The 16473-nt window shown below is 36.4% G+C and overlaps 1 protein-coding gene across 1 annotated transcript in view; it reads left to right on the forward strand.

Moving 5' to 3' along the window:
• RNGTT (RNA guanylyltransferase and 5'-phosphatase) overlaps positions 1-16473 on the forward strand; it is a 136539-nt gene that overhangs the window by 63192 nt on the left and 56874 nt on the right. Inside the window, exon 11 of the mRNA XM_041412408.1 lies at positions 573-737. Coding sequence (XP_041268342.1) covers positions 573-737 — 165 coding nt within the window. The remainder of the gene's footprint in view (positions 1-572; positions 738-16473) is intronic.

The raw sequence follows: 16473 nt of genomic DNA on the forward strand, positions 1-16473 counted from the left end.
AAGGGTTTTACTGCCTTTTTGTTACTGAGCCATCAAATATCTTGCAGGTTTTTGTAGCCATTGTTTACTGGCACATTTTCCAACTGCACCTATTTTTCTTTTTTCTGTGACAGAAAAATGAACATTAATTAATGTTTCTTTCAAGGCATCAATATACTGCATTCGAGCAAGGAGTTCACTTAAATGTGTAAATGCTTTGTCATTATAAGTATTGTGAACAAAATGATCTAAATGACTTCAGAGGAAAGCTGTGTGGAGAAGTATAGCTGCCATATAAAAGCTATAATTAGGGAGTATTTAAATTATTTTACTTAACTTTAAAGGTATTTAAGTGTTTAATTCATGTATGCTTGAATGCATATTACAGGTTTCTAGCTTTCTGTGAACTTTGATTAGGTTAAACCTCTTAGAGCCTGAGAAAAAAATACTTGAAAACCACACATTTGGGAAAAATTTAGTAACTTGATAATACTTCTATGTAGCTCTAGGTTTCTAAATATTGTGTTAGGAAAACTTACATTGTTCAAATAATTTGGTGTTTGATTTTAATACTGACTTTTGTAACTTGGCAGGGACAGCCTGTTGGAGACTGCGATTTTAATGTTCGACTTGCATGTATAGAGAAAGAGATTATATTTCCACGACATGAAAAGATGAAAAGTGGTCTCATTGACAAAGCTCAGGAACCGTTCAGTGTTCGAAACAAACCATTTTTTGACATCTACACTTCCAGAAAGGTAAGCTTGATTTCAGTTGTTTTGTGTTGTGGTACTGGAGGCTGTATAACAGTGATAGGTATAGGTTTTTCCTCCTTATTTTTGTTGTGTCTTCCAGTGAGTTCCTCTGCTAACCAAATGTTCAGCAATTGTGGAGTGACTGGCAGCTTGGGATATTCGGAAAAGTGGGGTTTTTTGTTTTGTTACTTATCTCAGGATTTTAGAAAACAATTTTTGAAGATATCAATAAATCTGAAGTACCAGGTAGAACTTTAAGGACATTGCAATCTGCATGTGAGACGATTGTGTTTCAAATGCAGTTCAGTCAACAGTTTTTTATCCTAATGTGTTAACACCACCTTAAAAACATCTTTTAGATATGAATATCTATACACTTTTAATTTATTGGGATATTTGGCGTTGATGTATGGCTTCTTTGGTATTTTTTCCTTGGGTTTCTTTTTGTTTGGTTTGAGGTAGGTGTTTCAAGTGTCAATCATGACAGACTCTGAAGCCTTCTACATTTTGGAGTTAAGGTTACATGTTTTTCTTTTTGTACAATGTACATGATAGGGTATTTTTGTCCACATTTAAATCAGCCTTACCGAGTGAAATGTGTTCTTTTTACTACTCTTACAACAGAAAGCTTCTTAGGAGGCTTGAAATCTGATAATTGTTTTGAATAAGCAAGAAGTTTTATGTCAATATTTGAGAATTGTTTGTATGCCCTATGATAACTGTAAGGAGTTTTAAGTAGCAGTACCAGTATTGACATGGAATTTTATCTAAGGCAATATTGCTAAACACTTAAGAAAAATAATTATTGGTTCAAAATAGATTTTAAATCTATATCTGATAAAAGAATAGTGTTCATAAAATATGTTCTCAAAAGATATATATATAATGTAGGAATTATTGTTGCTCTTACTTACCTCAAAATACCTTGTAATTTCATTACTTCTGTGAACTTGATGAGTGTGATTCCTGTAACACTTCCTTAGTGTAATGAAAAAAACCTTGCATTTTCATATTCATCATAACTCTGTCAATTTTTCATTATGTATGGTCAGAATAGACTATAAACAGTAGTCCAGTCTATTGAAGCATTGCCCTATTCTGAAAAAAGACTATTTAAAAATAGTATTGTTTTGCCCAAAGGATCTTTATCCTATTTTTATTTAGTCATCTCTGCAACTATAGCAACAAACATAGTGATGAATACCTCATCAGTATAGCTGAAAAAGCGAGCTGACTTCCTCTTACATCAGTGATCAATGTCTTGAGAGGGTTTGCCAACTCTGTGTGCAGGACAGCAAGATCTGCAGGAGGACAAGGAATTCCTTCTGTCCTCTAAGTCTGTTCATATCCATCAATCCCTCTCCAGAGAGAGGTGCTGCTGAATGGATCCTAAAGGATGACAAGTTGAGACCTGCTTAGGCAGATCTTCTCCTTATGTTCAATTAGATGTTTTTATTTTCTTTTCCAAGAATCGTGGGATCCTTTCATATCTAGAAAGGATCTAACAGGATCCTTCCTTTCTTGACTATAATGAGTAGCTTTGTGGTGCTTAGTAGCTGGCTGGGGTAAAACCACCACAAGATCCTTAAAGATTTGCGCCCTTGAGTGGTCTCAGAAAAGCTGTGATATTTTTAAGCCTGGGTTTCTTTCCTACTTTCTTCCCAGTGTATTTCACTGAGAGAAGATGTGGCTTCTTAAGTCACCCCCAAGGCTTGTTGTTTTAAAAGATCAAGGAAGGTAGCAGTCCTTGGTCACAGATAAGATGGCTCTCTGATTGCACCAGCATATTCAGGACTGAAAAAGTGGACAACCCCTACCTTGTCCGAATGGGTTTCATGAAAACTTTTTAGAGTATGATTTGGAGTTGCTTGGGGTATTTTTTGGGTTTTTTGGTAGTGGTTGTTTTTTTTTTTTGTTTTTTTCAGTGTAGCTGGGGTTTGCTCGGGATCAAGAAAAGAATCAAGTGTACTTCATCACATCTTATTTCATCTTATTTTTGTTTTGAGAAGCTTTAAATTTTGAAACATGTTCTCAGGATGCAGTTTGAACTTCACAAGAGAATGCTCTATACCTCTTTTTCACAGCTTCCCTCCATCATTCCTTTCTATGACATTCCAATCCATTCTTTTTATTAAAAATAATGTATCAGTAAATGTGTGTTAGATTGTGTGGACTATAGGAAGATTACTCAAAAGGCCAGGAGCCTCACTGCTATATTTAATAGCAGAAGAAGTGGCTAAAACTTTTAATTATACCAGAAAAAAATGAATGTTTTCCATGTAGACTTAGTTATTTTCAGTGAAAAAGTGGAAGTAATTACTTGAAACAGCAGTAAACTTTGTGCTGTGTTATGTAATACATCCACTAATGAAAATGTTCTTTGAGTTATGGATTTGGAACTTTAATACCAGAGTTAGGTACTGACTGATTTTTTTTTTTAATCTGGAAATCAATTTACTGTGAAATGAAATGCACTTTTAAGGTGCAATTATAAAGTATGGCAGCATTTGTAGTTGTGTCTTGAGATTTAGTTTTGGATTTTGGAAATAAGGGCTGTGTCTTTATAATATTGCCTCCAGTGTTATTTTAAGATGTTTGGATGGACTTTTATTTTTTGTAAGACTGAGTTTTAGTGGTAAGACAAAAGAAACAAACAAGCACTGGAGAGAAGGTTGTATATTCTCAGAGTCTCTAAAAATATTGCCTTGTTGAACTCTGATATTGATGAAGAAAAAGTTTTTTTCCTCTGTAATCAGTTAAACACAGGTTAGTATTTTAGTGCTAGCTGGGAACTTCCTTTTAGTGTAACTTTCAGGTTCTCATAGATATTTTTGAGTAAAGTTGAATTTTTGGTGTTTGTCATTACACTTGCATGATTGGTCACTTTTGTTGCATAGCTTGCTTTCTTTGCACTTATTGGTTTGCATCAGAATTCAAGGAGACGATATGGTCAAATTCTCCCACCCATTGTGTGAGGATTGCAGCAGCCAGTGGAAGAAGCTGAGTTTTAGGTTAGTGTTTTAAATGCTTCATACTCTTAGGCTTTGAACCGTGGCCTTGTATTTACAGGAATTTTAGGCTTTTCAGCAAGACTTTATTTTCATTATATTCAGCAGGAAGTACAGGTGCATAGAAATAATTATATTCTTGGAAATGGTCCAACTCTTGGCTTTCCTTGCTTAAACCAATTCACAGTTCACTTGCAAGGTTTTTTTTTGTGTGGGCAGTCTGAGTCTGGATGTCGTCACTAAAGCCCATTGTCTCGTGAAAATTCTGTCTAGCAGGAGTAGGAAAAAAGTTCCTTTCTGTGCAGTCTGTGGTCCCATGGAGAATTCTGCCCATCACTCTCAATGGAACAAAAGGGCTAAAGGTTAAACAATGATACAGGTCAAGTGAACAACCTTTTGCAAATGTTAGCACACTGTATGTCAATGACTTGTCAGTTCTTAGACTATTATCTAGTTTTAAAATGACAGCTTGCCTAGAGGGATTAGAGAGAAGGTAATCTCTGCTAGAAGATTAAATGGTCTAGGATACTTTTAAAAATTTTCAGTCAAATCTCTGAACTGTCAGGTGACTTACTTTGTTCTCTTGGTTTATTTGACATTTGGATTTTTATTTTTACTTTTTAAAACTGCTTTTGTTGTAGTTAGGAGAGGTGGAATGTTTAGAGTTCATACCAATAAAGGTATAGCTCCTGTTGAGATGGTTTGCTTTGGAAAATTAAGTGGCTGTGGACTTCTGGTGATGCAGGAGAATGTGTAAGTGCACACTTTGCTGATGTTCATGTATTTTGCAGGCAGCTGAGGCAGCTGTAAGCTTGTATTTGCATGCCCTGAAAGGGTGAACCCTGATAAAGGGCAGAATATGCAGACATTGCTCATCTGTATCTGCCAAGAGAGCTGTTAACCAAAACTGACTGAAATGACAAGGCTCTGTCTTATATCTCCAAGTTGCCTACAGACAACACGTGGAGAAGCTTTGCAGTCATGGGACAGAAGACAGAAGAATTGCATGGCAACAATGGTGGATGCAGAAGTGTCAAATAGTTTGTCTATTTGTTGAAGATCTTGAATTCCCCATCTCAATGGAGAGGGAATATTACCATCTGGAGGTTTTTTATTGCCAAGAAGACTTGTTTCCTCTGTTTTTATATTTGTTTTGATTTTCTATGCCTTCAGGAGCAGTTTAATCAGCTCACCTTTCAATCCTGCATTTCCAGACCTAGAATTGGCAGCCATTCTTCATCATATTCCTCACTCCATCTGTTCCATTCCAAGGTTTTGGCCTATTTATTGTCTAATCACCTTTTAGTTGTCTTCTAACCCATGCCCCCTCTACCATTTTGTTTCTGTTTGTTTTTATTTCTTAATTTCTTGCATTTCTTCCTCTCTTTGTCCTGTTCCGTCTCCCCAAGAATGGAAAGCTTAATGGCGTAAAAGCAGTATTGCCTTATTCCACTCTTAGATGCTTTTCTGCTGGTGTAAACTTCACTTAAATCTTCTTTTTGGCATGCTTTTCTTCCTGTAAACACAAATAATCATTGACCCGAGGAACTCAGTAAACAAATAGGGAATAAGAAGCTGCAAAGATGTTACCTTATACTAGAATTTGAAATCTTCACTAGGCAGCTGTCAGCTGTCTTATGTCCCAGCATGTAGTACTTCAGCCTGATTGTTCAAAGTTATTTTGCCACATGAATTGTAAAGGTAAGTACAGCCAATCAGCCCAACTGATAGCTTTGTAAATTGTAAGATGAAATAGGTGACTAAATTGCAGATCTTGAGCTGAATGTAGGTTACTGCCACTTGAAATTCAGTGCTTGAACTGCAGCTATTTCCTGCAGCCAGCTGCAGCACTGCAATGGTGTGAATACTATTTGGTAAACATAATTTCTGTCAGTGGGAGGTTGAGGGTAGCAGAGGCTTTGTAGGCCAGTGCTGGTGGGGTGTCCAGCTTCCTCTGACTGTTTCTTTGCTTTCTGGGGGACAGGGAGGTAGCAGCTACTTGCTTAGATTTGGGTTCCTTCATGCTAAGGCAACACTGACTCAGCTGTGGCTGACTTCTCAGCCTCCTGGCTTTGCTGGAGTCACTTAAGGAGACCCATGCACGAAGAAGAATCTGTTTGTTTCCTGGAGTAAACAGAAGAGGATTAGGCTACTTGCTTTTGGTTATTATTATTTATGATGTTGAAAGTCAAGTATAATATTTCAGCACAGTAGTATTTTGGTTAGGAAAGAAGTATTTTTCTTCTTGTTTAAGAAATTATTCACGCATTAGTTACATTTCGCATTTTTCAGAAACTGATCTACTGAAGTTAAAACAAACAGTCTTGGATATTTCTATGAAGGATTATTTTCATAACTTGTGGCCCATGTTAGATATTTCTAGTGGTGCAAATTAAATTAATGTAGAATGATTCAAATGTTGAATATGTAATTAAATTCTGACTTGTCAAACTATCATATGAGAAAGAAAGCATTGAAACTAGTGGAAAAATAAAGCTGTATGGATAAAGCATTCTACTTGGTGCACATTGTAAGTTTAAACATCAGGACAGTACATACTTAGCTTAGCTTTTAACACTTTAACATTAGATTTGAATATTCTAACATTTTTGTAAATTATTTCTTCTGTATTTTGTACAGTGGAAATACTATATACCTTTCTAAGTGGGAAAAGTGTCCTTAGCAATGATCTCTTCTTTCAGGTTATGGTGTATTACGAAACCAGAGAAATGCAAATCTGTTTGGACCTAATTACCAATTGGTATGCCAGTATGGACAATTGAATTGTATATTTGATATCTTCTGAATTAGTTAGAAGACTCAGCTGTGGTGACTAAGTGGGTCACTCCACTCATTAATTGAGGGGCAACTGTTTAATATTGTCCATTGTGCCACTTCACAGGCTGTCACTTTCCAAACTGCCTTCTGGCAATGCAGCTCCACAGGGAAGCCATCAGCCTTCTCCTATTGGAATGATGTTCAAGAGACATGCGCTTAATTTGGATAAAATGAATAAAAGCACAAAGAAAATGGCAAAGATGGGGGTGAAATTTAAAGCAATTTATTATTATGCAAGATTATAGGACATTGCTGCTAGCTGTTTCTTTTCTTGTAATATGCTCAATTTTGAGAAAAAACCCCAAAACCAGACATTGAACAAAATTAATCTTTAAAATAAAGAAATTACAAAATCTTAGCATTTTACTATTATGGCTTTACAGTTTTAATTTTAACTTCATAGCAAATAAAGCCCTCAAGTGCCATTGCATAGCAGAAGAATCCGATTTTTTTAAACATCCAGAATATAAAGTTAAACCTTAATTTTGGTACTACAATCCATGCTGCTGGCCTAGTATAAAATATTAGCCCAGTTTTAATCAGGAATTGTAACAGTAAATGTATGAAAACATTATGTTCTTGAATGTAAGTTTCGTGTCTGACTGAGTTATTGTGTATACAGTTTTGTCTTTGTTGATAAGTCTTATTAGAAATGCTTAATAAAATAAAATCCTCAATTATCTGACTTAATTAAAACAGACCTATCCATGATTTTGGCAACCAGAGACCAGATTATGTTGGAACAGTTTACGCAGGAGCTGGATAACAGATTTGCGCAGGGGCCGGGTAACAGATACGCCTTACCAAGAAGTGGAAGAGCATTCAGCCCCATTGTACTCAAACCAGTGCCATTCTTTCATTTGACACCAGAAGAACTATTGAATTTAGTATCTGGTCAAACCCAGAGTACTAGGGAGCTTGCAAGCACCAGTGTAATGAGAGCCTTGCTCAGCTGAAGACATTACAGACTTTACTGAGCATCTTTCATCCATTCAGGAATGTCATAAATTGCAGCTAGTGTGTAAATAGATCAAAGCATTTGGTGGTGGAACCTGTTAAATCTCCTCTGGCTCCAGCAACACTGTAATCTCAGATGGGTGTGTTCTGTCAGGTGGGAGAGCATGGGGAAAGTGATGTGGGCAACATACCCCATGCCTAAAAGAAAGAAAATGAATTCACCATGCAGTTTGAAACAGAGAACTGTGAAATGGCCAAGCCATGAAATATATTGCTGTTTCTTTGTCAGGAAAAATAAATATCAAATATTGCTGTTTGGCAGGGTCATTCCTGCAAAGCCTTGAGTCCATGTTTCTCTAATTTTGAAGCTATCACAAAAGTCAATTATAAGTTTCTTGGAGGAGCTTATTTCTCTTTTTTGAAAGAAGCATTTGAAAACATTGTAGTTAATTGATGTCAGTTTCTCAATTGTGTCTTTGAGAAGAGATTGACAGTGAGAAACGCCTCATGCTTATTTTGAATTCAGGAATGCAGATGTGCTGTCAAATTAAGCATTAACACACATAGTGCTTATGTTATTCTTGGGTATTGTGTTGAATATATTAGGTGCGTAACCTTTGGAGTTGTTCACTCAGAACCAGCACATGGGTGATAGCTCAGTGGGGCTCTTACTGTAGCATGCTCTAGGTTTTTCTAAGATGTCTCCAAATAATTAAGAAACATGGCATACAGCTAGTGTTATTAGCATATTTGAAGAGTGCTGTTAATGAATTAGCTGCAAAGCCAAGAGGATATTAAAAAAAATAAATTAGAACCATCAAACTTGATTCCCTGCCACCCTCACAATGTATTTTACTCTTGTTCACAATAGCATTTTTTTCCTGTGTGGCTAGGTGGTGAAATCAAGCTAGTGTGGTTCTTAGACTTTCACATCCAAGGTTGCATCCCAACATGCTTTTTCCTAAGAGGTGCCTCATGGCACACAGCAAGCTACAGAGAGGAGGGTTGAATCTCTTTGGCTTCATTGCTTGGAGGTGTTGCTCATTCCCTATCACATGAGTATAAACTGGAATTTCTATTGCCTTCCTCTCCTGGAAAAAATACATGGACTCCAGTGGGGATTTTTCTGCAGAATTGCTGTTCCAAAAGGTAATGAAGAGTGGTGTCATTAGAATGGTAATGACCAGTCACTAGTAGTTTGGGCCCTCGTCAGTCACTGACTGTGAAATTATAGGAGCAAATAGTTGAGGAAGACACTCTGCTGTAGTTGCAGAACCAAGTTGGTTCTTGGAATTCTGTTATTTTTGCTCTGTGGTCTGCTGACTAACATTAAGTCTTCAGTATATTTGACTTTTACGTGTTTGACTTTGACACAAAGGAGTCTGGGAGCCCTGCACATCACACTTTTCAGCAGGAAACAGAATTCTTGGAGCTGAAGTGCAGATTGCAGGTACCAGTGGCAGCCTAGATCTGCAGCCTTTTAGCTTCATCCACTTGGAATGCAAGAGGGCATCAAATGAGAGCATGTCTGTAATACATCTGAGAGGGCTGTTGTAGCGATGAGATATGTAAATGTTTCTTTCAATGCTCCTGCTGAGTTTCTAACTAATTGTAGATGGAGGAGAGTACATAGTTGCCAGAGCAAACCCAGATTTAGGTCACCTTCCTTCCTCTCTGTGCATGCATCTGTCTGTTGCCGCTTCATGTTACTTCAGCCTTGCTGCCCTCACTGTTACTAGTGCAGAGCTTGTGGAGGTCCAGTGGAAGTGCCCAGGTGACTTCCTGTCCTGCTCTAATGGGCTGACATGGGAGAGGTGACCCCTGGTAAATGTGACCTCCACAAAGTGCTGGGAAATACTAGAAAGTGACCCTTCCACAAAAGGATTTCTTCTTGCCATTATCTGTAACGAAAACAAATGAAAGGCTGTCAGTGAATGGTTTTTTTGTGGAATATGAATTTCAGACTGAGTATCCTTTAGCAGTGTTTTGCTAGATGAGCCGTTAGGACCATATGCGATGCCCAAAAGGGTAAAGCAGTGTATTCTCTACAGGAATACTTGCTAGACATCCATGGAGGAGTGTAGAGAGGAAGCTACGCATATTCCTCTAGCAAAAAGATCTTTGTTGCTAGAAACCGGTCAGTCTGTGAAGAAGTCAGTATTATTAAAACACACCTTTGACTGACCTTTCAAAAGAGAGAAACATGCCTTGCATGGTCTTTATTTTTGGGCTACAAGTTTCCTATCTTTAGCTGGTCTTTAGTACTTGGATTCTGCTCTAGTGTGTTTAAAATTATTAGGGTATTCCTTATGGAATTCTTAAAATGTACTTCAGTGACCAGTTGTTGCCAATGTGTTTTTGTTGTGGCTGTTGGCTATTCCTACACCTAACAGATGGCACTCGTGTACATTGACAAGCTGTGGGATAGCTGAGCATTACTAATAAAACCTATCACATGTTAAACTTGACCTGACATTAATCAAGTTTTGAATGCTACAAATGATTCATGGATAATAATTAGTCTCTTGATCATATTAGTGAACATCAGCTCACAATGCTGCCATTATCTGCTTTCATTCTTATAGGGAACAAATCTATTGCCATAATTAGGTGTTTTTCATGTCTTTTGAGCCAAAATGTTCTGTATGATTAACTTGGTAAAAAGGTTATTTTTAGTCTTTCAGTATGATTGATTTCAGAGCTTCTAGTAAATTAACAAATTGAAAGGCTTTCTATAAAATAATGTTTTATAAAAAGTATATATTTTTAAATTTTATCAACTGAAAAAATTCCCATGTGTCTTTACACAGTCATTTGGTATATTTTTCATCACCATATGATTCAGCTGTTGCCAGAGATTACACAGTTCAAAATACTGGTGATTTTGTTAAACAGGTGAAACTTGGGTGTTTACTTTTACTCTTTTTGTTTAGTTACGGGGTTACTGGTTGACATCAAGTGCTTTCAATACGTACATGTTCGTACAGACATAATAATGTTTGCAGCTTTTCTCTGTTTTTGTCTAGAATTAGCATCTTGAGTTGGATGGCTGTGTGAAAGCTAGGATTTGAGCTTTGAGCATGAATTTTTTAAAGGATTTTCATACAGTTTTACAGCCCTGATTTTACAGCCCAAAAGCATGAAATTTCTTTTTAAGTAATGAGCAAGTGAGAAGTTTATACTTTGTGTTCCTTATGCAGTTAGGGCAAAGTAGATAATTTCACTGGTTTACTAAAAATGTAGCAGCTATCTTCAATATGTGTTGGTTCCTAATTAGCATAGGAAACTTCTTTAAGCAATTACTTCTTACAGAACTCAGTTTTTAATTTATTTTCTACAGTTTTTGATCCTACTTTTCCTTTATGCATATTTTAGATCATTGACATGGGCCAGGAAATACTTTGTTACTTCATGATTTTTTCTTAGCATATTAGCTTAAGAATATTTAGTATGAGCTGTGGTTTTCTGCCTGTACTCTCAGTTATTATGATGCATTTTCTTTCTTGCTTTTTATTGCTGGTAAGATAAATATAGCTAAATACAATGACTAATGAAGGAGGATGCATTATAGAATTGGACATTACCCTCATACAGATACACTTCAACTGTTGCTATTCTTACCCCATTTATTTCATGTAAGGTAGTGTATAATATTTTGATTAGGAAAGGAGACTGAGGCAGGGGAAGCCGGGTCATGTTAAATTACTGAAAATCTGCTTTTCGACATTTTTATAGGTCATTTGAAAACTTGAAATCATATAAATGAGAGATCACTTGTGGTTTTGAGAGGGAAACGAATGTTAACAATGAAGCAGAAATCTTTACTTTATGACCATGTGTTAAGTCACACTTCTGAGACCATGAGCTGTGATTTCAGGATCTTCAGAGTTACTTGGCAGGAGCCACTTGGAGGCAAGCAGCCAGTTGTAATAAGCCATTGGCTGGTCAAATACTTTGGCAAGTGCTCAAGTATGTAGAGATCTCCTTGAAAGGAGACTCCTGTGAAAGAGAAGAGGGAGTGCATTTTATTTTGCTGCCGTGGCCCTTCTGGAATATTCTGTCTAGTCTAAATGGCATGGTTTCATTTGATAAAAAAATAGTATCTGTGGGATATCTTTTGAGGACACATTGAAATATTTGAAGAGTTGCATCTGCTTCCTTGTGAAATGTTTGAAATGTGAACCTTGTTTCTTAACGAAAAAACCTCTAAGAGATGTCTTGGTCAGAGTCTAAAAAGAGGAGAAAGGAAGGAAAGTTGAAGAAAGAAAAAAATTGCTGAGAAATAGGAATTAATTTTTTAATTGCACAGGCAGTACTTCATTGGACAGCTTAATGAAGATTGTGGTTCTCCATCACAGCATGCTGTAATTGAGATTGCAGAGCTTTCTAAATAAATTACTTGGCACTTGAGCATATCACTTGAAGAGGAACTTAAGTATGCGTGAGAGGAGAAGTTTCATCCTCATAGCTGTCTGAAAGTTAGTCTGAAATGGTGATGCAGATTATGTCTGATTTGGAGAAGGGAGGGTAGGAAGCAATAGAGCTGCCAGAGATGTGTCTTTGATCCTCTCCCATCTACCCCCAGATTGTTAATTTACACTAGGTTGGTTTAGATCAGCTGTTTTACTTGCAATGAAATGTTAGATGAGTGAAATGAATGGGAAAAAGATAAAAGTCTGCATGGATAGAGTTTCCTGTGTTTGTTTGTTTGTTTTTAGTTGGTTTTTTTCCCCCCCCTGTTTTAAATCTATACTTCAGAAGGAGTGTGCTCCCTTTAATTCCCAAAACCATGAATTCCCCAGAGTGACTAAAGTTTGTTTTGAAAGTTTTACCATGCATTTGTAGTAATGCAGTCAGTGAAAGTCAAAACTTCTCTGAACACTTTGGTTTGGTTCTCTTTCTGTTAAAATGTGAACTAGCCAACTTCTTTTTGTGGAAAGTTTGAGATTCTGCGTTTAATTTTTAAATAGTATATGAAACTTTTCTCCTCTATGACATAGTTACTTACATGCTATTTGATGATTTTTTGCTTTGAGACTGAAAGCAGCTGTTCCATTCTTGATACCTTCTCTGCTTTTAGACACACATGATGCTGCAGGACAGGAGAAACTGGAAAGATCCTGGTGAGGAGGAAGGAGCTATAGCTGTAGCTTAGAGGACCACTTCCCTCACTTGACATTAAGCTGCATTTGATAATATTTTGAAGTGTTGCACAGCAGCTTGTGTATCATCTGAAAGGAAGCTTATACCCCACCAAGTGCATGCTTAGTTCTTTTCCAGGAGGCCTCCTTTTCAAAATATACTGTTGGAAAGCTGGAGTTCAGAATGTTAGTAGCTTGGGTGGTAGCTCCATCATTGCCTGATACAGACTGATGTATTTTTGGGAAATGTGATAGTTGGCATGAATCTGAGCCAGACTATTTTTGCATTATTTTAACTGATCTTAGCATAAAAATCATTCTGTGGGATTTCTGGTGTCATTCAAAAACAGGATTTATGAAGATTTATGTAGTAGGTTATCTACAGAGCTGTATGAGCTCATGTTTATAAAACTCGACAGTTGTCAGGATGTGAGAATTTCTTTGAGACTGATGGTGAGGGCTGTCATCCTTGGAGAAAGGGATGGTCCTTTAAGTTGGACTGAAACCTAAGCCAGTGAAGATGCTGGCTCTGTGAAGTTAGGAATGACAGTAGGCCCATGTATGAGGGTGTTTTATGTTCTGGCTGACTGGCAATTCAATTAATAGTTTATTGGTAACTAATGCTTTAGAGTGAAGTACAGCTGTTACAGCTCTCTGTAGAGTGAGCAGGTCCAGATGATCAGTAGTGGAAGGTGGATCTGGAAAACTCCATAGGGACTGCAGGCAGAATTGTTCTGTCTTGACTTGAAGTGAAGCATATAGCAGTTCTGAAACTGAAAAAGCAAGGAAAAGGGACATGTATTTATCTTGTATTATAACATTGAAAGGGATTTTTTCCATTATCCTTAAGTATTTTAGGAGGCTAGCCAGCAGTGTCAGCTTTGAATCAGAAATATAGACAAGATGGTTAGCAGTATTTTCACATTTGGACACAGGAGATCAATAATTGTGATGTGTGTGCAAGGACCTTAGTAAAATTATTTTGTAGAAACTCAGTATGACTTTTCAGAGTCATCATTATGTTTTAGAATCCTCATAACTCACGTTATGTTGTGTTTACATGAGACTTTTTTCTTTTTGGTAAGGGGAAGGAAAAGGCACAGTAGTACCTGCTGGGCTTATTTATTTTATGAATAGTGTAATATCTGTGAATTTACAGAATTATGTGTCTTGCCTCAGAAATACCAAAACACTAATGAAAACCTACTAGCATTGTATGGAATCTGTATGCACCTAAATTTTCTCCCCTTCCTGCTGAAGGAGCAAAGTGATTTCTTTGTTGGTATAAGTACAGAGAGATCTCTAAAGCGTGAATTTTCAATTATCCACAGAAGAACTGCTGACTGGGTTCAGTGTTTTGGCAAAATCAGCTTCAGCAAGTTATTAGTGCTCTTTTGCTGCTCTTCTTCTCAGTGGTTAAGGAGCAGGGAGAAATCCTGTTACTCATCATACAGCTCCACTCAATCCATGCAATTATACCATCCTTTTGCTTAGAGAAGTGTTATTAGATGTAGGGATAATTTAAAATTTAGTTGAAAACTATGAAAGGAAAAGTTTTAAATAATAAACTGTAATATGAGTATATGGCTTATTGTAGTGTTCACAGGGAAGAAGGAAGCTGAAAGGAGTGAACAGAGGGGATCTCAGGTGGCAATAGATGCCATGAGGCAACATGGAATTGAATGCCAGAAGAGCTGGTTCACATGCATCATTTACCCATCTTTTATAAAATGTCATTGAGATGCATTGCACTTTATCTGATCCATGGCAGTCATCCCAGTCAAGCAGGTGTGCCATTTATTATGGCGCCGATTAAAAAAGACCATTCTGTTCAAGTTAATTAGAAATTTGAACATGTGGAATGTTGAACAACGTTTTTAAAAAGATGAACCATGATATTTGCATTTGAAGTTCATAAACTGAAAAAATGTAACTTTTTTAGAGTAGAAAATACTTGCTTGTATGTCAAACATTCTTTTTCTGCTCATTTCCATGTCATTCCAAACCTTCTGCAATATTAAATGTCTGTGTATTCTGCTGTTCACAGACAACTTTTCCATAGTTTAATTCTCAAGAAAGTTTTTTGTAGGAATAATGCCAGGCAAAATGTACATTCCTTCCTCCATTCCCTTCCCCCAGTTGCTAATCCTTTTTAGTCAAAATTCCTTTCTAGAGAGAGTGTTATCATTCAAATACATGTAATTGATTGAATGAGAATGAAAACAGAATAATTGGGAGTACGAAGAAGTGTAGTTAGCTGTTGAGGCTTGCTTTGGATTTAAAATCCTTTTGTCTTTGATGTCTAATTGACACTTGGGAGGAGCTGTCTTAGTGAAAACACTGTGGACCTCCAAACAGAATGTTTGACTCTGAAACTGGGTGGGAGCTTGATGGGACAGATTCCTTTACATTTTGTAATTCTGGCTAAGTAGTGAATGAAAAGTATCAGAATATATTTCTGAAATGGAAAAAAAATCTGTTTTATATTTTCCTCTCCATTTATCAAGTTGTAATAGTACTTGAATGTAGTTTTCTAAAATTACATGTTCACCAGAGTGGAGAGAGCTGCAGGCTAAATAGCATGATAATTATTTTCTGCTTTTGCACATACTCCAACTTTGAAGATTGTTTCTGTATTCTTAAGTTTTATTTTGGGATGGAATACATAATTCAGTTCTGTAAGCTCCAACACAGAAATAACTGTCTCCTCAAATTGTAATTTCCTTAAGAACTTCAAAAACAGAGGCAGAAACAGAGGTGATTGATTCCTCTCTTTGCCACTTTGGTTAATGCCCTTGGTAAGTTGGTCAGAAATTTATAAAAAGTAGTCTTAACTAGTTTGAAGTTTTTGTTTTGTTTTTGTTTGCTTGGTTTTTTAAAATATTGTTATTCCTTAATATTAACATTATTCAGTGAGAGGTTTTTTTGGTACCTGAATTTAATGAAATCAGTCTTGTGTATTTCTGTAAGTTTGAAGCATGCTCTTATTACAGATGACTGGCCAGTCAGTTTTGGAACTGCTAAGTAACTTGCAAGTGATCCATGGAAGACTTAGTTTGTGTAGAAATTTAAAAACCCCACTATTTTTAAAACTTTTTGACATGTGTTTAAATATTTTTCCAATTGGTCCAGTAAAAGCAAAGACTAACAATAGATTTATGAAAGAATTTGGGATTATTTTGTTGTTATTTTGTGTAGTCATATGGTAGCAGATGCATTACATTGTGAACTTCAGCTGTAAATTTCAAGATAGCAACAGGTTATAACAGCAAGGAGCAGCTTCAAGTTTCAATTATGGGTTTTCTCTTCTGAGCAATTGTGTTTCCTTGGATAGTTTCTTACTCAGAATTAAATACTCTTAAAATACTTTTCCACTTGAGAGTACTCTCATTGTGTGTTTTTTTCCAGTTAAATTGTATCTAAAAGTTGAATAGTCAAAGCTTTCTTTGTTGGAGATACAGGCACAAATATAGGCTAATGACTGGGTAAGAGAAAAAGTTAGCTTTTTATAGCAGCATTATCTGTCATTCTCTGCAAACAGTTACAGGTTTAAGTGAAATATGTAGAATCATTATTGTTTGAAGCATTTAGCCAACAGGCTTTTGATCCACAAAACATAAAATTGCATTGCTTTTACTTGTACAGCCTTAGTAGGATACAAATGTTAGTTCTCAGCTCCTTTTGTACTTTATTGACTTCATTTGAATAATTTAGTAATAATTTGGTCAGCAGGTTATTAAGTTGAGCTCTAGAAAGGAAATTGTACAAAATTAGCAGACCAGGCCAAACTGATGC

The sequence above is a fragment of the Onychostruthus taczanowskii genome, unplaced genomic scaffold (assembly GCF_017590055.1).
Source record: "Onychostruthus taczanowskii isolate IOZ18803 unplaced genomic scaffold, ASM1759005v1 scaffold39, whole genome shotgun sequence".
NCBI classification, from domain to species: domain Eukaryota; kingdom Metazoa; phylum Chordata; class Aves; order Passeriformes; family Passeridae; genus Onychostruthus; species Onychostruthus taczanowskii.